Here is a 23,193-nt window from a genome sequence, read left to right as displayed (position 1 = left end):
ATTCAAGTTTATTGGAATGACGATAAAAAATATATATAGTTCAAATGGTGGTCTGTTTTTATTTCAATTAATTAATTTTTCATGTTTTTTTTGATATAAAAAAAAGATGTAATATTTATATATTATATATTAAATTATATTTACAAAATAATTATTTTCACAAGATGAATCAAAATGAATTAAACAAATACAAAATAAAATTCAATTCACAATGTGCTTTTTAATGGCAATTTTTGTCTGAATAATTTTCCGAAAGATGAAAGATAAATTCTTAAAATGGAACCAGATCTTTATCGTTTGGACATTGAATGCCTATCAGGTTAGAAAGTGTTTTTTTTTAATAAGAAGACTAATATACCACAAGTGTATAAACTTACTATTTTCTCGATACTTTTGAATGGCTCGTTCACGTTCATTAGCATCGAAATACCAAACAGTAATGGCGAAACGCATCCTTGTCGATGGCATCACTTCATGTGGATTACGGCGATCAGACCAAAAGAAAATGACTCGATTAAATCTTGGTTCAATATCAGCAACTATTCCATCATTCATTTGTGGAAATAATCTTAATACTCCTCCATCACGCTAAAATGAAAATTGAAACAATGAAAAAAAATTTCCTAAAACATCATGATTATGATTATCATTACTTCACGCATGTAGTCCTTATTCAAATAGTAAATACTCGTGATACATCGTCCATCATTATTTGGATTATCCACATGACGAACATATTTTGTATAATTACTAGGATAACATGCAATCATTGCTTTCGTTCTACGGGTAATTCGATACTTTTGAAACTCTCCAAAGGCGATATTATTGCATCGGGTTATGATCGAATCCAATATTCGAACAAGGAAACCAATATTACAACAAATCTGTTCATTGCCTTCCACCCAAGTGATTCGATCACCTCGTATTAATTTAGAATTGGAATTAGCTTTAATGTTGACCACTTGACCAGGTTGAAAGAATCCTTTTTTATACAAAAAAGTTACTTCATTTAGAATAAGGTCACCATTCTGTAGAAAATCATCGATGACGCAGAAACCATATTTGTTCATATCTTTCAGAATGATCTGACAATATTTGTTTAAATCTTTTAAAACATTATCACGATTTAAATTTTGATGAGTAAGACTATAAGATGATGAATGGTTACGAAAATTAAGTTGTTGATGACTATTATTCACAATATTGTTTGCGATAGTTCCTGTAGATGAATGTTGATGTTGTTGAGCATAGAAATCGGAAATTTCTTCTTCCTGATGATGCTGCTGTTGATCAATTGTGGATGAATCAAAATCGCTACTATTATTCTGTGAATACATCAAATTATATGAGAAATTTTGTTTTATGAATTATCATTATATATCATTGTGTACTTACAATTCCAGGGTTGAAATTATTGACAATTAAATCACTGTTATTCGCCATCATAATTGATTGATTGTTTGTTGCCTGTAAATCATTAGCCAATATATTCATAATTTGAGGCTGTTGTTGTTGCTCATTAAAAATTTTCAATATTTCATCATTAGATGATGATGATGATGATGATGATTGACCTGACGGTGGTGTTGATGAGAACATTTTTTGTTGATCAAGTTGTTGTTCAATCATCATTAACTGTTCTTGTTGTGGATGGCCATTGTTAATGATAATACTATTATTATTATCATTATTATTTAGGTAATTGTAACCATTTTGAACACACCAACGTTTATGCTCTTTCCAATGTGCAAGCTGATGTTCACGTCCACAATAATTTGCTTTTAGACATCTTCCACACGATTTAAGATTATCTGTCTTACCACAAACTTCACATGACATTGTGTTCGAAATGAATGAAATGATTTGATGACTGTATGCAAAACAACAACAAAAAAAAACAAATTCAAAACAGAACTGATACACACACACACACAAACGAAATCCTGGGTGATAGAGATGACAATTTCAACGACGACAATGATGATTATGAAAAAAGATATTTGGTATTGATCATGATGATGATTGAAATGCATAAAAACGAATCTCAACCGCCAATGATGGATTTTGTTCTGCTATAGCTGAAAATGTGTAATGAGAGAAATTACTATAAAAAAAATTAAACATTGAGGTTATATGAACTGATTTTTTCCATTCCACATACACACACATATATATCATCAATGAATTGATAGTTTGAGGAACTGTGTGAACAAAAACTAAAATGAAATGAAATTCATCTTGGCATTTGTCCGTGTGTGGCGGCAATAATAATATCTTGTATACAACACTCTTCTCACGTAGACCTCTTTTTTTTCATAACAGATGAATGAAAACGTCCTCTAGTGTTGATATTGATTATTTAATTTTTGTAAATAAAATTTTTTTTTTCTTAAAATATCAATCATCCTATTCATTGAGACACTTGGAAAATTTAAATCAATTGATTCAGGTTGGTGTATCTACCGCTTTGATGGTCGATAATAGTTATAAAGGGGTCGTATAAAATTTTGGACACTTTGATGAAATTCAATTATTTATAATTTAATTTAAAAAAAAATTTGATTGAAAGAATGAATGATACAAAGAATGAAAATTTAATGAGTTCAACGTCTGATTAGATATGTTCGTCCTTGATGTCGATACTCGAGTATAGACATGGAATTATTCTCCGCTTTGTTGATCATACATGTATCGATTATTTTGCGATCATCACATAGGCCAAGTTTGATAATTATCACTAATGCTGCTGATTGTTCGGCATTTTTTTTTGTATTTTCCAGATATGGTGTAGCATATGATTTACCTTGGAAATATAATATTGAATGGAATCTTTTCTCAATTTGTTTAGTTTCAAAACGGGGATTTTCGAAATTGTTTTTCATTAACCATTTATTCAGAATGGTTTTTGGATAATTTGAATGAGCGAAGACCCTTTTAACAAATATGATTGGTAATTCAATCATATCGTTGTTAATGGGTGATTTATCCTCATGACCATTATCTTGTATTGATGTAGGAATTATAGAAATCTGTTTGTACAAATTTCTACTATTGCAGATATTTTCATAATAATCGTTTATTTCATATATATCACTGATAGTTTTAAGATCACGAGCACCTAAATTCAAAAACCATAATTTAATTAGGCTTACTCAATTATTAATTACAATTCTTACCGGCAACAAGTTTTCCAATGCCATATTCTTGCATATTGCCCAACATTTGTAATATACAATATTTAGTGTTGCCAGTTGTATTATCATAACGAATCGCTAATTTAAGATATTCTTTTATCACATCATCAACATCTTTGATCATATTGGATGGATCAAATATTGAACAATTCTTCATGGCTGATCGTGAAACCATAACAGATGAAGCACGAGTTTTTTCCTGAAAAATTTTCATGTCCTCATAATTGTTGATTCTACAGGAATCACCGTTGGCAATCACCGGTATATTCAATGTATATGCGGCTGCACGTATATAATCATTACGATTTGGATGTCTGGGTCGTTCATCAATGGTGCGTCCATGAATGGCAATTGCATTGGCACCAGCTTCTTCAATCAATTTCAAAAGATTCAATGTAGAATCAAGACTATCAAATACTCGAATTTTACAGGAGATTGGTTTTCGAATTTTCGCTTTCAATGATCGAATTATGTTTTGAACCAAATCTGGTTTCTTCAATAATGCAGCCCCCATACCACCTTTAATTGAAAAGGATTTGGGACAACCCATATTAATATCGATACCGGCAACGTCATCTTCAACCATTTGTGCCGCGATGACAGCTCGATCAGGATCGTTTGTTCCAATCTATCAAGGTGAAAAATTAATGAATTTTTACAATTCCTCATAATGAAACACATACTTGCAATATAACTCTGTCTTTTTCCAATGAACAAGTTCGAAATACGACAACACCATCATCATCAACGAAATCAATAGTTCCTAAAGCATCATTTACATAACGTTTCGATTTTATCAATTTAAAATCGATAATTTCATCTGTATAAACAAGATCGGCCCCATATTGAAGTGCTAATATACGCATTGGTAGCGTTCCAATTCGTACCATTGGGCCAAGGATCATTTTGTTCCTATACAAATGATTATGGTCATTTTCTGAATTCGTCATTGTCTTTTTGTATCTATGATAAAAAGATTCATCACATATATGTTTTATTATTTTATTCTGCGAAATTTCGTAAACGTAAACAAATCAAAAAATCATCGTCGATCATTTGGCACATGGCATAGATGCTATTCAAAATGTACGATCTCTCGAAAAGTTGTGTAAACATAGTCCTCATTGCGAATACTTGATTGAGCATTGCTCAATTTCCAGAAAAATGGATGATTTGGTGTATTTCCATAAATATTGAAATACTAACAAAGATGGTAATCATTAACGATAATAATGATAATAAAAAAAAACTTCTTAACCAACACTAGGTCTTAAAACATTTATAGTTTATATCAAAAATTTCATTTTTACACCCATAAAATTGAGATTAGTCTTTCATATCATAGTAAAACAATCCAATGTAATAAAACTTAATCAGACCATTCTTAAATTCAACAATTTTATGTAAATCGACATTTGTTTTTTGACATTACGCATTTAACGGTTGAAAGAAGAATTCATAGAAAAAATGACATCACGAGATGTTGAACCAATTCTGGACATTAATGGTGATGTTCGAGAATCTGAACCAACGCTGGACACGTATGAATCATCGACTAATATAAACGAAGATATTGATAGCATCGAAATTGATAGGTAGTTATAATTATCACATTTTTTTTACTTGTTCTGATTTAAATTTCTTTAGATTTCATTTGGCTCGAATTCTATTCTTCATGATTGGTTTGGTACAATTGTTGCCAATGAATTTTCTAATCACTGCTGATGATGTAAGTGAGCACATTTTTTTTGTCATATCACGGCAATCTAATCGTGATTTTTTTTTTATGTGGAAAAGTTATGGAATTACAAATTTAGAGATGTAAATTCAACAGATACTCATGATAAGACAGAACTTCAGAAATTTTTTGATAGTTATTTGATCATTGCCTGTAATTCACCATTTTTACTCGTTTATCTTGTTAGTATGACACAATATTTTCATAGGTAAGTTCAATTCAAATTAATATTGTGAACTATTGATTCTTAAATGGGTATTTTTTCGTAGGATTACCATTGATTTGAAAATCCATCTTGCTTTTCTATTTACCATCATAACTTTTGTTGTAATCACAATTTTTGTCAAAATCGATACTGATGGATGTAATGTATTTTTCTTATTACTAATGTGATATAATAATCATGGTCATCTATTTATATCGTTTCAGATCAAAATGCATTTTTGAAAATATTATTAATTCTAGTATTCATTGTGAATGCAGCTGCCATTTTTATTCAGGCAATTTTCATTGGTCTTGCTGCATTGTTTCCTTTGAAATATGTACAAACAATGGTTGCCGGTCAGGCAATGTCCGGTTTATTTGCCGCATCCACCAAGATATTCTCATTGTTGGGACATCGTACATTGGTAAACAATGTTTTCATATTTTTTCTTCTGGCCAATTTGGTTTTGATAGCAACGTTTGCACTATACTTGTACATACGAAAAAAGGTTTTATAATTATTAGTTATTGAATTTCAATTGTAATTTTTATTTACAATTTTCATAGCCATTCTATTCATCATTTGTATATGTTTCATCTAGCTTGGAAAACAATGTTCCAATGAATCTGTCATTATTTGGACAAATTTTCAAAAATGTAATGTATATCATCATTGATCGTATTCTCATTTATATAAAATCATTATGAATTATAGATGTGGCCATTCTGTTTAACGCTTACGTTTGTCTTTTGGGTTACAATATCCATCTATCCTAGCTTATTCGTTCTAATAACACCTGTTGATCATGAAACTGTTATACCAGAAAAATTTATTCTACCGATAACATGTTTTCTTGTATTTAATTTGGGCGATTTTCTTGGTCGATATATGGGACAATTTGTTCTGCTCACTAAAAATCATGGATATACCATAATGATAATTTCATTATTTCGTTTATTGTTCATTCCTATTTTTCTCTATTGTAATGCTCAACCTAGACATCATTTAGTGTTCTTTACATCCGAAACATTTTTTATTATATTCAATTTTATATTCGCATTACTTAATGGTTATCTTGTATTGAATGTATTTGTTAATGGGCCACAATTAATGCCTGAAGAATATCGTCATATGTCAGGATATTTTTTGATTGCATTTTTAGGTCTTGGACTTACATTAGGTTCACTTACATCACCATTTGTTATCGATCTTTTATAATAAATTTTATATTGTAGAACATATTATTAGATTATTATAAACAATGACTATTATAACTTTATATATATATTTTTTAATGTTATTTATTAGAATAAACATTAAATCAATTCTATTTTATTATTTCTATTTTTATATGACAATCCTCAAATGTCCTCAAACGTATCAATAGAAATTATCAGTAAATAAATTTAGTTTAAATACTGAAGAAAAAGTCTTTAATAATTTTTGAAATTCCTTTAGCTTGTTGTTATGAAAAAACGTATTTGTATGGAATAAAGAGGGGGGAATACACCAGGTAAAGTATACAAATCAAACAAAAACGAAAATTGGAAAAAAATTTTAACTTGTATTGAATAATTGACCTTCAACATATAATATATAGACATACTTCAATGAATGTGTGCATCTCACCTTTCATTTTTTTTTTCATTCGTTCATTTTTCTATCTATCTATCGTTCATTGACAAAGAAGAGATATGGTCATAATCTTGGATACTGATAATGAGTTTTAGGCGTCGACTTGATCTTGTTCGTTTAATTTGGTTTTTTTCATTCAAGTTGTTGCTCTCGTTTCGAATGTTAATGATTCAAGTGTGTGTGTGTGTATTTGATCTAGTTAGCCCGTCTGGCAACATTTTCTTACCCATCATATTCTTTATGAAGTATATTATGTGTGTGTGTGTGAGTGCTTTAAAAGAATTTCATAGTCATCACCATTAGCATCATCATCATCATTATTATAGTGATGCATAAATCGAATCAAGTAAGTATGAGTAATGTTGAATTAAATAAAATAAAAAAAAAACATTCTAGGTCCGCATCACACAAAATATGCATATATGCACATGCAGAGAAAGACAAACACACACACACACACACAATGATTGGATTGTTTAAATTAATTTTTTTTTCAGGATTCATATCTCTTCTTCACTGTGTTTGTTAGCTTTAAAAACTTTATTATTATTCAAATTTGATTAAGATTTGAATTCAAACAGGATTTTCAATGTATATAAAAAAAGTGTGAATATTTATTCTTTTTCTTTAAAAAAAAAATACGAATCATCATTATAATAATAATATACAGGTTTATATTTTATTTATTTATATAATAGTAATAGGACGGACATACAATCAATCAATCAGGAAACATAATCATCAAATAGGCTATCCAAATCATCAAGAATGATGCCTTCCATTTGTTCATTATTATTATCATGATGATGATGATTGAATTGTTGCTCTTGTTCTATAGCTAAGCATGTACTATTAACATTATTATCATGATTATTTTTCATGTTCATTATGGCTTGTTGACTTGTTGTTTGTCTATAATCGATTATGTTACTTGTTATAAAATTATTATCTGATTGTTGTTGTTGTTGCTGTTGGCGATTATCAATTAAATGATCAAATACAAATGTTTCCATCATATTCGACAAACCAACGACTTGATTTTGCTGTGTTTGTTTTTGTGTATCACTGTCATGGTTATTCAATGAATATTGCCCACAATAAATCGGTTCACTAGTATTGCAATATGGTTGATTAGAATTAGAATATTGGTGAATATTTTTATGGATACCTATATGTAAATTCGGTATCATGGAACTTGGTACATGTTGAATGTTGTTATTGTTACAGCTTATGTTGCCATTATTCAAATTATTGGAAATGGTTCGATTTGTCACTGTGGTGGAAATAGTAGCTTTATCTTTATGATTTTCACTCGATGGTTGAATATTTTCATTATCATGGCCATAATTTGGACATTCACTTTCCGTTTCCGGTTGTCGTAATATTTGTGTCAATGCTGAAATATAATTGACGGCCAATTTAAGCGTATTGATTTTCGTCAATTTAGCCATCGATTGACTGGATCTTTCATCTGTTATTGAGAATATATCAGGAACAACACTTTGTAATCTTTTGAATGCATCATTAATTTCTTGCATTCGACATCTTTCTCGTAAATTGGCAGTCTTTCGACGATATTTACTCAATGGTGGAGGCTTATGTTTGACAATCGGATTACGTGATTCATTACGAACGTTTCGATTAATATTACTTGATTGTTGTGATGATGTTGAATTAGATTTGATTCGTAGATTATATTTTTTTCCAGTCGATACTTTGACGATCTTTTCTTTTCTTATAGTCATCTTTGTTTTGTTTTGATCATTTTGATCATTATGATCTTGATTGGTTTTGGTCACTGTCGAATCCATTTTGTAATGATTATCACACAAACAAACAAACAACACAATGAATCAAACACTGGTAACGGAAAAAATGTATTCATATCATGTCAGTCAATTGTTTTGTGAAAATAGCATTAGAATTAAACAAATTTCAATTTTAAAATCATCATCATAACATGATTACTATAAACTGACTCGACTAAGAATGGTATGGATTAATGCAATCAACGATTACTTTGAAATGAACGACCAAACCGAAGAAAAAACGACCAACCAGTCATCAACGACTACTGCCGTTCATCATCATCATTGAAGCTTGTTCGCCACATATATGGATATGTGTTTGTGTGTGTGTGTGTGTGTGTTCAATTAATAATCGTGCATCAAATTTACGTCCTCATAGGTGAAGTGAAAAATTGTGTGGGATATATCTTCAAGTAATCTTATTATATGAAACGACCAATAGTTCGTTTCTTTAACGATGAAAACAAGTCCGCCTATACAAGTGTTCGAGAGAATATTTTCCTTTTTTTTTCTTAAATGAATTTCAAATTGTGTATAGCATCATCAATGATTATTATGACGGTCTTGGCCAAGTCCGTAAACGCTACGAAACATTTGGGCAAGAAAAGAAGAAATCCTAGATTTTTTTTCTCTCTTTCTTATTTTTCACCTTTTTGGTTGTGATGCTCATAGCAAAAAAATGGCTCTATGGGCTAGGTATGAATAAAATGTTTGTGTATGTTTTTCATGTACTCGGAACTTTAATTCTAGATCAATAAACGAGAGGGATAAAAACAATGTGATTTATTGACCATAATCTTCATACCAGCCATTAATTGAAGGCATTATAAATCAAATTTTTATTTTTTTCGTTCAATAAGTTATCAATTTCTAATCAATCGAAAACTTGTTGATATTAGCATTATAAAATAATCAATGGTCCGATTATTGAAATGAAATATCAAAATAACAACAACAAATTTTGCTGATCCTGTTGTTTACGAGTTAATAGAAAAAATCATTTTCAAAGCAAAAAAAAAATCTTTAATTGAAGCAACAAGTGGATCAAAAAAATGGCCTTATAAAACAAAAATAAATTATATGCAGAGATGGCACTATTAGTACTATTACTAATATGCTGCTGTCTAAATCGATTATTTTCTCTCTTTATACATATTGTGGATAATATAAGGACCATGAGGATGAGCTGAAACATAGGATTGCATGAAAATCCAATAATAATAATAATATAGAATTAATCTTAATGGATAGAATTATAATCTTTATAATATCCAATTGGATCAATATGAAACGTAGAATATAAGTCAGGTGTCCTGTGTGTTTGTGTCGGAGGTTATATATGTACATATATCGTGTCTTTTGTATGTTTATGCCATCAGTTGTAGTGGTGGTGTTGTGTAGTATAAGTGGTATGTGTGAGTAATGGGCGTGTGTGTGTGATTACCGCCTACTATTTATTTTTATAATAATCTATTCTATTAATTCAATATATATAATAGTAAACAATAATTATCATTTCATTTTAATAGTGAAATAATAATCAAGTGGTTTTTATTTTATTTTATTTTTTTTTTCATAATCACTAAAGTATTATGATCATCATTATTGTACTAAATGTACGCGTACAGAACAAATTAAATTTTCGCGATTGTTGAATAGAATAAAAATAAACGCAATTGTATCAAATGATTGATACATATTAAATTAAAATCAATTCTCATAAATTGATTCATTGATTTTTTCGGACACATGATTCAAACAATATGTCAGCAACAAATTCTATGAATCTATAATTGAATCTGATTATTTGTTTTTTCATCGTTTGCAATGTTATGGTCGATATCAACTTATATTACATCTAATCTTAGTTCCATAGTGTTGATTCTATTATTTCTACGTTATTTGGTATCATTAAATAAAGATAAACGTTTGCCTAAAGGTCCCAGTGGTTTTCCACTGCTTGGTTATCTCCCATTTTTGGGAAAAAATCCTCATCATACTCTTTGGAAACTTGGCGAACAATATGGTTCGATTTATACGTATGTAATATATATTCCATATTAAATAAATAAATTGAAATATTTTCCATTTTCAATCGTAGACTGCCACTTGGTGAGCAAAAAATTGTCATTCTAAATGACTGGGATTCAGTGAGAAATGCATTACGAAAAGATTCTTTTCTTGGCCGTCCTGATGTTTCAATGTTTTCATTGGTAACTGGAGTGAAAAGTCAGTATTAATAAATAAATAAATTAATTACTTTTGTTATAATCATTATCCTTTCAATAATGATGATAATCATATCGTTATTATTATTTAGGTTTAATCGATGATAATCACTCTAGTTGGCGGGAAGATCGTCGATTTTTTGAAACAATATTCAAAACCTGCTTTGATAGTCCAAATATTTTCAAAAATCTAGTTAATGAACTCAAGTCATTGTTGATATATTTGAAACGGTCCAATGGTACTCCAATAGAAAGCCGTAAAAATATCACAAAATATGTGAATAATTTTTTCTATTCATTTATCTTTGGACGACATTATATTTCATCGAAATCGTTATTCGATTCAGCACTTTTTCTTAGAATTTCGATTTTATCGCTATATCCATCATGGATAGCGAAAACCTTTTACAAATTATTTGTCATGTTTAATCATCATCATTTTACATTATTTGCCAAATTTTTCAAGTAAGATTCATTGATCACATATTTATCATTATTACAAAACATTTGCGTAATTTTAATAAATACAAACAGAAATGAAGCAAAAAATCATTTCAAATCAATGAGAAATGAGTCTTCCATTCGTGATTTAATTGATTATTATATTTTGGAGATGCAAGCCAAAAAAACCAATTATACATCGACTACAATGTCTAGTGAGTATCATCATCATTAATTTTAAAATGAAACAAAATAACCTGTTGCTTTTCATTTTCATTTTTATTGATAGTCGATAAATTGCGAGCCAATTGTCAGGTATTTCTTAGTTTTGGCTGTGAAGCTTTTATATCATCATTTGAATGGTCATTAATATCAATGGCTTATTTCACCGAATATCAACAAGTTATGTTTAAAGAGATTGAAAAAACCATAGGCTTACAGCGAATACCCGATTTCAAAGATGAAATTCGAATGCCATTCACTACGGCATTCTTGAATGAAGTATTTCGATGGAAAACTGTCCTGCCTTTCAATTTTACACGAAGGTATACATCATAAATTCTTTACCAATTAGTGATTTTAACAATATTTTTCTTTTTTTAGATCTACTGATGATGCCACTATTTTAGGTCACTTTATTCCCAAAGATACATTAGTTGTCGCTAATATATGGGCTGTACATCACGATTCTGCTATATGGGAACATCCATTTCGCTTCAATCCATACAGGTTTCTTACAGATGATGGTAAAACTATGATCGGAGATCATGAAGGATTCATGCCATTCTCACTGGGCAAAAGATCTTGTGTAGCCGAAACATTTGTTAAAAAATGGCTTTTTATTTACATTGTCGTCATTCTGCAGAATTTTTCCATTTCTTCACCTAGCGGTGAAGAAGCATTTGATGAAGTATATCATCTAACTGTTCGACCTAAGAAAGATGTTCAATTGACATTTCAATGGCGAAATGAGAGTTGATTAATCCTATCGTGTACATATCATCATGTGATTTTTTTCGAAATAAAAATTATATCATTTTCAAAGCAATTAATTGCTATCACAATTAAATGATTGTAATTTGTAACAATTATGTATATTGTTCTTAATTTCATTGTTAGATGGCGCGTTTTCTTTATGAAAATGATCGAGTTTCGGTGTTTTCATCATATTTTTATTTTCTTTAAAAAAAATTGGTCAACATTATCATCAAAGGTATTATAGTTTTAGATATAATTGTCATATGATTTGATTTATTTTGTTACTTGTCAATCACTAGATTTTTGTCTGTTATTATCATTAATGTTGCAATAATTTGTTTGTATCGATACGGATATCTTCGTCACATCGAGAAGCAAAGAACATATTCATTATTTTAACTTTATTATATACCCAACAGTAAAAACAACATCAAGAAAATGATGCACAACTTTCATCTGCTTAGAAATCCAAATTTTCGACTGAACAAAGTTTCTCCTTTGGATAATGGTACATTAGTGACGTTCATCAATAATTACATGTACGCTATGATTGGAATGTTTAATGATTTTACTGAGCATCTGGAGACGAAATTAATCACTTTGAATCGTAAGATCGATAATATCTCTGCTAATTTAGTCATCCTTGAAATGAAACTTAATAGTGTGAATAGTACATTACTAAGCAATGATATCGGTGCCGATGTTAATTTGAATACGGTAGAACAACATAATCAAGTGATGACCGTGCCGGAAATGCTTAATGTTGATAAGGATGGGATAAATGTACAAGATGATACGAAAATTTATACAACGGAAACAGTGATTGATCAAACGACAACATCTCAACATCAACAAAAAGAACAAAATGATTCGAGTTCATCAGAGCCTGAAACGAATTTGTCAAATAATAATAATTCAGAACAGAATGAAAGTTTAGAAATGTACAAGCGAATGCTTAGATTCGGTGTGAATGAAAATGCCGTTCGTCAGAAAATGGTCATTGATGGCATCGAACCTTCATTATTGAATTTATAAATGAAAATTATTGATTTTCTATTAAAATTCTATTAATCCAATGAAGAAAATGAGAGACGGCCGTATTAACGCCCGGAAAATTATCCGCACATGTCACACCAAAATCAATGATACCGAAAAGAATGGCTCGATCATTTCTATAGGCAAAAAATGGACCACCAGAATCCCCCTAAAATATTTTTGAATAAATTTCAAATTATAATGAAATAATAATAATTTGATTCAAATGATTAAACAATCTTACACTACAGGCATCTTTATTCATTGTATATGTACAAATCTGTGAATGTATTATATCTTGTTTTAGTTTAGAATAAATGCTGCGACATTCATTCAATGGAATGATATCTAGGTCTACTTCTTGTAAAATCTGTGAAACTTTATAACTAGTAAAATTTCGATAACCCCAGCCAATGGCACGACCTTTTTTTAAATTATTAAGTGATTCAAATGAATAATCCGGAAGACAAATAGGTCGAATCGTTTGGCCAAATCGCAAAGGTTCTTTTAGTCTGATCAATGCCAAATCGTATTTCTGTCGACCTTGATATTTTTCATGTAAAATTATTCTATCAATTTTCTTCATAATCAAACGCTTGATATTGATCGAACCCACACCGATCGAATAGATTGATGATTGTTTCGAGTCACGAAAATTATGTGCAGCAGATAAAAGCCATCTTTCATTTATGATAACAGCACCACCGAATGGTATTGAATAACGATAAAGCATTGCTGCAAATGGATATGATCCATCCAAACTGTTTTGGCCATTTGCAATTCTTTCGAAATGGCCGGAAAGTCCACAGCCAGGTAAAGAGAGGCTATTTTTCACTTGAACAATGAATTCTATATTGTCAATCACAATGAATTTATCACAATGAATATTATCAGATTTGTATAATAAAAATGATAAAATAAAAATACGATACATTGTTTGGTAACAAATAGATTTCCAACATTTGTCGCAAATTTTAGCTATTGTAAATTAATGGAAATAAAATCACATAAAAATTAATCAGTCGATTTGTTCGATTTTTAGAACCGCCACCAATTTTGGAATATTGCAATAGTCAATTCCAATTTGACTAAAGTGAAAAGTATCGTCGAAATAGTTGTAGTCTTATAAACATCCAACAGCTGGAATTGCTTTCGTCATGGATGTATCAACGGATATATTATCAGCATTATCTTTGATCAATTCGGGTGACGTTACCGAAAATGATTTATATTTTATATTCGATCAATGTAATCAAACAATTCAAAATAATCAATCTAACATTTCATCGTGTTCAGAAATCATTAGAGTGCTCATATTTGCTATTAATGCTTTGATGCTTGAAGCTGTCAAATGTCAAATCAATCATGCTACTTTGATTCGTTCACTACAAGATAATGGGCTTGATTGTAGCACAAATAAATTTAAATTATTTGAAAATTTTATTGAAAAATCCATGAGAAAATTATATCACAACATTTCAAATCTAGAATTGGAACCAAATATTCGTTTCAAAGATCTGGAATGGTCACAGATGTTGGATTTAAAAAGTTCAAATGGTGAAAATATTCGTAAAAAGAATTACATCATCGATATAATTGGTTCAAAACCTTCCAAAGATGGCAATAATCATTCGACAACCGATTCTATTTCAATGATATTTTCCGAACAAGGAATACAGGATTTTTATGTGACAATACGTGATTGTATGAAAAATGTTGAACATTATATTTAATTAATTAAGAATCAGAATTCAAATAAAAATAATTTGCTTTTTTTTGTCTATTTACTAATTATAAATTTAGTAATCAAGTAATTTTTTTTCTGATAAAAATAATCCATTTTTTCTGATCAATTAATCAATCAATCGATATCAAATATTACATTGAATTTAAAAAAAAAATTGGATTTATATATTGTGACCAAAACAACTTGGAAATGTTGGCTCTATCATGTCGCTGTTAGAGATATATTTATTCTCTTTTGCGTGAAAAAAAAGGGAAAGGATTTTTCTTTTGCTTTTTTTTATTATTATTTGATTTCCTTTACTTTTGGTTGGATAAAAAAAACGTTTCATTTTTTTTTTTTTTTTGATTTATGACTATAACAAATTTTACCATCATTTATTGTTGTATATGTAATATTTGGCAAACACAAACACACATACCGATCCAATATACAACGAAATAAAGATGTTTCTTCTGAAAATGATAAGTATTATTAGGAGGTGTGTTGTTTTTGAAATGAAAACATCTATTAACAATAGTTTATCATATTTTTTTTTTTGCTCATTTGTAGGTGCCTGCCTGCTCCACCGATATCATTTTGACGACGAGTTGAATTTACCTGCGACAGTGTATATGTGTTATCTATGGGTAAATTATTATATCAATGTGTGGTGCAACCAGAAAAAAAAATAGCAACAGACGTTTTGGTTTATGGTTAACAGCCATCGTATTTTCATCATTAAATATATTCATCACAAGAGAATTTAACAAATATAATGGAGAAAAAAAATACCGCTACCGGTTATATAACATTTTCTGTTAAATTTGTTTGTAATTAGAGTGCTATAGAGGATAATGACGGTTGGTGCTGATGATGACGATTAAATCGGTTATTGTAATGTGAATGGTGGTGTGTATGATGGCGTCATCATCATTCATATAGTAAAAATAGTGCAAATTTAGATTTAAAAAACAGACATATATAGTAGTATATGGTAGATAATAGTAGATCATACAATAATAAATAGTAAGAATAATACACTTCAATCGAATTCCATTGGCCTTTTTTATATATACTTTGCATCTAAATTCATTACAAATTGAATTCAATCCAATCATCATCATCATCATGTGTTGGAATAAATAATGTACTGCAATTTTTTACGGTCACCGATATCTCTATCTGTTATCGGTTTTTTATTTGTGTGCGTGGCTGTTCCGTGAAAGGTAATTGATGATGATGATGACGATAGGTTGTATAAGATAATTTTGCTACCACCGTTAGTTATAACCGTTACCATCACTATAACAACCACCACCATTATCGTGGTATCTTTCTATGTATCTTTTCATAATAGGGCTTCGTAATAATAATGAGGAGGAGGATAATGTTTTTAGAAGCAAGATTTTTTTTTGTTTGGGTGATTGAAAGAATTATATTTTTGTATGATGATGATGATGATGATGGTGGTGGTAGGAAAATGAGTCAAGAATATATATTCTTGAGCATACCCATTCTATTCACACATACACACACACACATTTATATATACCGTTATGTTGAAAAAAAAAATTGTCTTTCGGCCCAATCAGTAGGTCGGTTGTTTAGATTGGTTGATCGGGTATATTCACACAGTTTGATTCGATTCGGTGCCATTCTTTTGTATATGTCGTGTCAATCGACGTTATTCTATCGTGTCGACTGCTGTTGTGTGCGCGATTCAACCAACAAATTCATTTCGTAGCTTAAATGTAGAACACAATAACATAAACTAATACTAACTTTTTACTAAGTTCTTGTATATAATTTTTTTTTTATTACTATTTAGGTAGAACAATATTTTTTTTTATATTTGGGATTCACTCTTGACTCGATTCTTCTGTCGCCGTTTTCATTTTTTTCTTTTCGTCTTTTCAGATACCTTAGTTATTGCTTTTTCTGTCTTTCTCTCAATACATTCATACATACAAAAATATACAAACACAGTTCTGGCTCATTATCCTTTTGGTAGCCACCACCAACACCACCACCACCACCAGCACCAGCAACAACAACACCACCACCACTACTATCATCATCATCAATGATCCAGACAACAGACTTTAATCTATTTTAATTTTTAATATATTTATTGTGTGACTATGTGACTTACAATTGGTCACTGAATATATACAACTTTGGGTTAAGAAATGGGAGGAATAAATGCAAAAAATAAAAATATGATGAAGTTCTTGATGATCCAAATTGAGCTGCCAACAATTTTTCCTGTAACATATTCTTGTCATTGTGTATAAATTTTGTGTGTATTCGTTTGTGAGTGTGTGTGTGTGTATATCTAATCAAAATTTTTCTCCATTGTCATTATGATTATCATCAACGACTCTAATAATAAATTGTTTGGTGTATTGTAAGATTCCTCTTTGATTATTGATTTTATTTTTATTTTTTTTTTATCATAATCATCATTAAATTCTTTGATCAACATAATTATCAATGTCCATCCATTTCGTCCATTATTATTGATTATTAATTAATCGAGCCAATCTTGTCATTCATTCTTGTCACAATATTGATATCTGAATTTTTTTTTTGTTGTTGTTGTTGTTATTTTTCTTGACCTGTTTATAATTATTTTCTTTTATTTTTTTTTGTCTGCCAAAATAATTCCAATCCAAATTATTTCCTATTTTTTTTTCTTTTTTGTTTGTTTGTTTGTTTGAATAAATCGAAACATATTCACATTTTTCCATCAAGTTCGATTCGAATTGTATCGAAAATATTTTAGAATCGAATGAATCATTCAAAAACGAATGATTTATTCAATAAAAAAAAAATTTTGACATTCACACAGGCAGCAAATTTTCCAAATGTTTTTTTTCAAACATCAAACAATATCATCATCATCATTTGAAAATATTGGTCAGCTATATATTATCGTGATGTTTATGATAATCATTTATGAATGGAATTGTTGAATGCCATACCAACATTATCATGTTTCATTTGTGACTACAGTATCCGCAAACATACACACAAATACACATTTACACACACACATACACACACACACACACGTATACAACCAACATACGACACACCACGCGATTTGTCAAATGTGTTATATCATACCATCTTTACAATTCATATTTTTTCCCGTATTTCTGTAATGAGACTCTCACCATTTGATCCAGTCTTCAAAGTTGCCTAGTCAAAGATTATTTTATTTCCAAAAAAAAAAAAAAATTATTGCCGTTTGAAATTTGATCTCCTGTTTTTTTTTGTGTTTACGAATTTAAAAAAAGTAACAACAATCAAGTCAATTCAAACATAAACATACACCTACTCACATATATCACACGCAGTTTATCACCATGCCTTTTACCGGAACTTTAAAGCTTAAAATTGTCGAGGCTGCTGATCTGAAGCCTACACAATTGTCCGTTCGCCATGTGCTCGGCAAGAATCAATCAATGGTTATTGATCCGTTCATTAATGTTGCCGTTGATGATTCGGTAATGGAAAGAACTACGGCTAAATCTCGTACATTCAAACCGGTATGGAACGAATCATTCAATCTGGAATTGATTGAAGCCAAAACACTGCAATTAACAGTGTTTCATAAATCAGCATTATCCGAAGAATTTGTAGCAAATTATTCACTCACATTCGATGAGATTCAAGAGAAACATGAGGATAATGATTTTTGGGTAATTTATTTATTTTTGATATGATTGACTAAGATTTATTCATCACTTATATCATATATAATACATACTTTATGAATAGCTTGACTTGGAACCAGTAGGAAGATTACATGTTATGATTGAATTAGTTAATAAACCGGAACTAAGACCACCGAAAGAATTCCATGAACGTATTGGTTTCAATAATAGGCGTCGTGGTGCCATGAGACGTCGTGTTCATCAAATAAATGGTCATAAATTCATGACGACCAACCTAAGGCAACCGACATTTTGTTCACATTGTAATAAATTTATTTGGGGACTAGCTAAACAAGGATATCAATGTCAAGGTTAGTTCTTTAAAATTATAGTTCTTTGTTTTAATTACAATTAATTTTATGTTATAAATAATATATTTTTACAGTATGCACTATGGTAGTGCATAAGAAATGTCATCAATTCGTTGTTGTCAAATGTCCTGGTTGTAAAAAAACAAATGAAGAAGATGTAAGTTATAAATATGAAATAGAGGTCAATTTATTATAACAAATTCATTATATTTTAGGCATTGGCCAGTGGCAATCGATTCAGTATCAATGTTCCACATAGGTTTTCCGTTCATAATTACAAGATACCGACATTTTGTGATCACTGTGGTTCTATGTTATATGGTATTATCAAACAAGGCCTCAAATGTGAAGGTAATTTCTATATGATTCATGTTGAACAATTCTATAGACTAATCAAAATTGATGGATAGATTGTGAAATGAATGTTCATAAACGGTGCCATAAAAATGTGACAAATAACTGTGGGATCAATTCAAAAAAATTTGGCGAAGTATTAGGCGAATTGGGAATTTCCAGTGAAAGTTTGTGCAGTAATAATAAATCTAAGAAAAATAAAGTCCCAATGAATGAACAGTCGCCTAGCAAGTCATCGTTCAATGAAAGATCGCATACATCACCATTGCCCAATATGACCATGGACCAATTGTATTCTGAAGAACCATTCTGCAATGCAATGTCAAACATGCGTCTTTCACTGATTACCAATAGTAAGAAATCATTATCCGTTGAAATTATATCGTGATTACTTTTTTATGTATTGCAGATGAAAAACAACAGCAAAAATCGTTACAGCAGAGTAACTTGAATCAATTGATTGAATCATGCTCTAAACGCCGCTATGACTTGGACTCATTCAGCTTTTTAAAAGTCTTAGGCAAAGGGAGCTTCGGAAAGGTGATTGCTAATTATTTCTTTTTTGAACGAATTTTTACCAATTTATTCTCATTATTGAATAATAGGTCATGTTGGCCGAACTGAAAGGAACCGACGAAGTGTATGCCGTCAAAGTTTTGAAAAAAGATGTCATTCTTCAAGATGATGATGTCGATTGTACCATGACCGAAAAGCGTGTTCTAGCGTTGGCTGCCAAGCATCCTTTCCTGACGGCATTACATTCATGTTTTCAGACTCAAGTAATTTTCAATCAATAAAAAAACACTAAAACTCTTATCAATCAATTTTTTGACAGGATCGGTTATTTTTCGTTATGGAATATGTCAATGGTGGAGATTTAATGTTCCAGATACAAAAAGCTCGAAAATTCGAAGAACCACGTGCTCGATTCTATGCGGCCGAAGTTACGTTAGCATTGATGTTTCTTCATCGACATGGTGTGATATATAGGTACTGCAAATTGGTTGCCTCCTTAAAATCTCTTGCATTCAGAATTAATTTATCCTTTTTAATCGTTTTTTTGTCATAAATTTCAATTTTAGAGATCTAAAATTAGATAATATTCTCCTGGACAGCGAAGGACATTGTAAATTAGCCGATTTCGGCATGTGCAAAGAAAATATCATTGGTGATAATACGACATCTACATTCTGTGGTACTCCTGATTATATAGCACCAGAAATATTACAAGAACTTGATTATGGAGCTTGTGTTGATTGGTAATTTTTTTTATTGAAAATTTTTTTTACAAAATTCACTTTTTTTTCTTCATGAACAAAGGTGGGCATTGGGCGTTTTAATGTATGAAATGATGGCCGGCCAGCCACCTTTTGAAGCCGAAAACGAGGATGATCTATTTGAATCAATTTTACATGATGATGTTGTCTATCCTGTTTGGCTTTCCAAAGATGCTGTCGCAATTCTCAAAGGAGTATGTTTTCAATTTGATATAAATTCATTCATTCATGTTTTCCATTTATTAAATCATTATCTGAAATTATTTTTCAAATGTTTTATATTTTAAATTATGAACCATGAACCAATAGTTTTTAACTAAAAATCCCTTGAAACGTTTGGGTTGTGTGCCTAGTGCCGGCGAAAGTGCAATACTAAACCATCCATTTTTCCATGAAATCAATTGGGAATTGTTGGAAGCAAAAAAACTCAAGACCCCATTTAAGCCAAAAATTGTAAGTGATTTTTCATCAGTGGATTTATTTATACATTTTTTTTTTTTGATTCATTTTATTGAATATTTTTTAATCATTAATATTCCTTCTTTTTTCCATCATTTTCAATCAATTCAGAAAGCCAAATGTGATGTCACTAATTTTGATCAAGATTTTACCAAAGAAGAAGCTGTTTTAACACCGACCAATGTCGAAACAATCAGGTCGATCAATCAAGACGAGTTCAAAGGTTTTTCATTTGTAAATGAAGATTTTAAGCCATCAAGATTAGATGTGTTTATTTAACACCATCAAATAACCGTTTGCATATAAAAAATTGTTGAAATATACATACAAATACAAAAAAAAAATTAAAATGCAAACATCATGAAAAAAAACCAAGCCATAATGATGATATACATCTACCTACTATATATAAAAAAATATGAATTAAAGACAAAAACAAAAATGGCTCCTCCCGCATTTTTTTTTTATCATCATCATCATCATCATCATCAAATTAGATTTGTTATTCACTTTTTATTGTTTCTTTTCCCCTTTTTGTTTATTCATTCATCCATCCCATTTTCAGTCATTATTCCCTGCCCATTCACACGCACACATACATATTTAACATTGAAGATTTCATTTTTTTTCTCTGTTCTTATATCACAACGACACATTAAAAACCACTTCATTACACTAGTCATATTTTTTTCCATATATTATATATTGTTTTAATTATTATTTTGTTTTTTTTTCATTGATGTTTTAAATTGAATTTGTGAATTTTTTTTGGACAAATGAATGAATGAATGAAAAAAAAAATTTTCTAAGAATTTAAAAAAATCAATTGAATCTTATTTCGATATTTTGAATGCGGTATTGGGATTTCCATCCTTCCATCAATTGATTATATCGAGTTTGATGATTGAAAAATCATTTTCAAACGTTTGATAGCTTCCTATAATGCGGGAATTCCAATATTTTTTTTTTTTTGGCAATTGGATTGATTTTTTTTCATTCAAACAAAGAGAATATGAAATGTTGGGTGATGTCATATCATCATCAGACTGTTTGATGATTCGAAAAAAAAAATTGTTATTGTCGTCGTCGGCATCGTTGTTGTTTTTGTTGTTGCTTTTGACCGATATTAATGATATAACGGTCATGTTGTTGATGAATGAATAGAAAAAAATTATCAAATCAAATCAAATTGATTCAATTCGAATTGAATTATTATCATACAATCAATCAATGATTGAAATGACTTTATAGATTATCTTTAAATAATATTGTTGATTAATGATTCGATCAGAAATCAATGTTTTCGTTTATGTTTGTATCATCACATGTAATGGAAATGATCAAAACCAATAGAGAAAAAAAATGAGAGCATATATCGTGTTATTATAACGGTACCATTTTTTGGAATGAAGCTCCTGTGTGTGTGTGTGAATGGTTTACGTGATAGTTAAATTTTGTTTTTTATCTATTTCATCGATCAATTTGAATATCGTCCGAGAATTAAAAAAGAAAGTGGAATATTGTTGGCACATCATAAATGGAATGATGATAATGTTCAATTGAAATCGGTCGATCGATTAATCAATTAATCGGATGATATTTTGAGCTATGATCGCTGATGTGATGATGTGACTGTTGCACTGTTGTTGTTTATTTAACTTCAGAATAAATAACTTTGTTGTTCACCTGTTTTTCTTAATGCAATAAATTATTATTTGAGATTACCAGAGATTAATTGTTACCATGCATTGATTTTATTATAAAAAAAATATGATATTTAACCTTGAAGATTCCATTTGTAACAAATATTACAATTTCACGAGTTGCGAATTTAAATTCCTTCATACGTCATTATTATTGAAATAAAATGAAATGTGCAAAAACAAACGGACAAGATGATGGACTCATATTTAAAATGGTATTGCCCGAAATGATGAGGTATATTTATAATGTAAAGAAAAAAAACGGTGTGATAAGCATGATAGTACATCATCCGGCTATGATGTTCAACATTGATTCGAATGATTTGGAAAAAATAATCGTCATCATCATCGTTATCACATGTCAAATGTATAATCTATT

At 29.8% G+C, this 23,193-nt stretch overlaps 9 protein-coding genes across 9 annotated transcripts; 5 read left to right on the top strand and 4 right to left on the bottom strand.

Annotated features, from left to right (window-relative positions):
• Positions 1 to 37: 37 nt before the first annotated feature.
• LOC124498720 (uncharacterized) lies at positions 38 to 2,445 on the bottom strand. The gene is made up of 4 exons (XM_047062514.2): positions 1,396 to 2,445; positions 654 to 1,325; positions 378 to 588; positions 38 to 312 (listed from the first exon to the last, which is right to left on the bottom strand). The coding sequence occupies exons 1-4, from the start codon at positions 1,837 to 1,839 to the stop codon at positions 272 to 274; spliced, it is 1,368 nt and encodes a 455-aa protein (XP_046918470.1). The 5' UTR covers positions 1,840 to 2,445; the 3' UTR covers positions 38 to 271.
• Positions 2,446 to 2,515: 70 nt separating this feature from the next.
• Positions 2,516 to 4,328, bottom strand: Dus2 (Dihydrouridine synthase 2). Its single transcript, XM_075736027.1, has 3 exons — positions 3,878 to 4,328; positions 3,177 to 3,822; positions 2,516 to 3,118 (listed from the first exon to the last, which is right to left on the bottom strand). The coding sequence occupies exons 1-3, from the start codon at positions 4,142 to 4,144 to the stop codon at positions 2,604 to 2,606; spliced, it is 1,428 nt and encodes a 475-aa protein (XP_075592142.1). The 5' UTR covers positions 4,145 to 4,328; the 3' UTR covers positions 2,516 to 2,603.
• LOC124498722 (equilibrative nucleoside transporter 3) lies at positions 4,309 to 6,468 on the top strand. The gene is made up of 7 exons (XM_047062516.2): positions 4,309 to 4,789; positions 4,842 to 4,923; positions 4,992 to 5,140; positions 5,202 to 5,296; positions 5,362 to 5,645; positions 5,704 to 5,793; positions 5,852 to 6,468. The coding sequence occupies exons 1-7, from the start codon at positions 4,662 to 4,664 to the stop codon at positions 6,353 to 6,355; spliced, it is 1,332 nt and encodes a 443-aa protein (XP_046918472.2). The 5' UTR covers positions 4,309 to 4,661; the 3' UTR covers positions 6,356 to 6,468.
• Positions 6,469 to 7,423: 955 nt separating this feature from the next.
• tx (Helix-loop-helix protein delilah taxi) lies at positions 7,424 to 9,120 on the bottom strand. Its single transcript, XM_047060991.2, has one exon. The coding sequence runs from the start codon at positions 8,581 to 8,583 to the stop codon at positions 7,498 to 7,500; it is 1,086 nt and encodes a 361-aa protein (XP_046916947.2). The 5' UTR covers positions 8,584 to 9,120; the 3' UTR covers positions 7,424 to 7,497.
• Positions 9,121 to 10,065: 945 nt separating this feature from the next.
• Positions 10,066 to 12,334, top strand: LOC124490736 (cytochrome P450 1A1). The gene is made up of 6 exons (XM_047053290.2): positions 10,066 to 10,619; positions 10,682 to 10,809; positions 10,901 to 11,273; positions 11,343 to 11,464; positions 11,539 to 11,794; positions 11,853 to 12,334. The coding sequence occupies exons 1-6, from the start codon at positions 10,408 to 10,410 to the stop codon at positions 12,226 to 12,228; spliced, it is 1,467 nt and encodes a 488-aa protein (XP_046909246.1). The 5' UTR covers positions 10,066 to 10,407; the 3' UTR covers positions 12,229 to 12,334.
• Positions 12,335 to 12,392: 58 nt separating this feature from the next.
• Positions 12,393 to 13,512, top strand: CCDC53 (Coiled-coil domain containing 53). The gene is made up of 2 exons (XM_047053523.2): positions 12,393 to 12,462; positions 12,527 to 13,512. Exon 2 carries the CDS (start codon positions 12,666 to 12,668, stop codon positions 13,260 to 13,262), a length of 597 nt encoding a protein of 198 aa, XP_046909479.1. The 5' UTR covers positions 12,393 to 12,462; positions 12,527 to 12,665; the 3' UTR covers positions 13,263 to 13,512.
• LOC124490995 (mite allergen Der p 3) lies at positions 13,270 to 14,283 on the bottom strand. Its single transcript, XM_047053586.2, has 2 exons — positions 13,507 to 14,283; positions 13,270 to 13,431 (listed from the first exon to the last, which is right to left on the bottom strand). Exons 1-2 carry the CDS (start codon positions 14,194 to 14,196, stop codon positions 13,270 to 13,272), a joined length of 852 nt encoding a protein of 283 aa, XP_046909542.1. The 5' UTR covers positions 14,197 to 14,283.
• A 6-nt stretch (positions 14,284 to 14,289) lies between these two features.
• On the top strand, positions 14,290 to 15,045 carry LOC124490942 (uncharacterized). The gene has a single exon (XM_047053534.2). It carries the CDS (start codon positions 14,420 to 14,422, stop codon positions 14,993 to 14,995), a length of 576 nt encoding a protein of 191 aa, XP_046909490.1. The 5' UTR covers positions 14,290 to 14,419; the 3' UTR covers positions 14,996 to 15,045.
• Positions 15,046 to 16,949: 1,904 nt separating this feature from the next.
• Positions 16,950 to 21,933, top strand: Pkc98E (Protein kinase C). Its single transcript, XM_075736016.1, has 12 exons — positions 16,950 to 18,695; positions 18,775 to 19,021; positions 19,096 to 19,178; positions 19,237 to 19,372; positions 19,432 to 19,728; positions 19,785 to 19,915; positions 19,981 to 20,154; positions 20,211 to 20,365; positions 20,458 to 20,634; positions 20,696 to 20,846; positions 20,962 to 21,105; positions 21,223 to 21,933. The coding sequence occupies exons 1-12, from the start codon at positions 18,360 to 18,362 to the stop codon at positions 21,388 to 21,390; spliced, it is 2,199 nt and encodes a 732-aa protein (XP_075592131.1). The 5' UTR covers positions 16,950 to 18,359; the 3' UTR covers positions 21,391 to 21,933.
• The last annotated feature ends 1,260 nt before the right edge of the window (positions 21,934 to 23,193 follow it).

This window comes from Dermatophagoides farinae, chromosome 2 (genome assembly GCF_024713945.1).
Source record: "Dermatophagoides farinae isolate YC_2012a chromosome 2, ASM2471394v1, whole genome shotgun sequence".
Classification (NCBI taxonomy): domain Eukaryota; kingdom Metazoa; phylum Arthropoda; class Arachnida; order Sarcoptiformes; family Pyroglyphidae; genus Dermatophagoides; species Dermatophagoides farinae.
The sequence above is the reverse complement of the archived record's forward strand: the minus strand, read 5'-3'. Positions and strand labels throughout refer to the sequence as shown.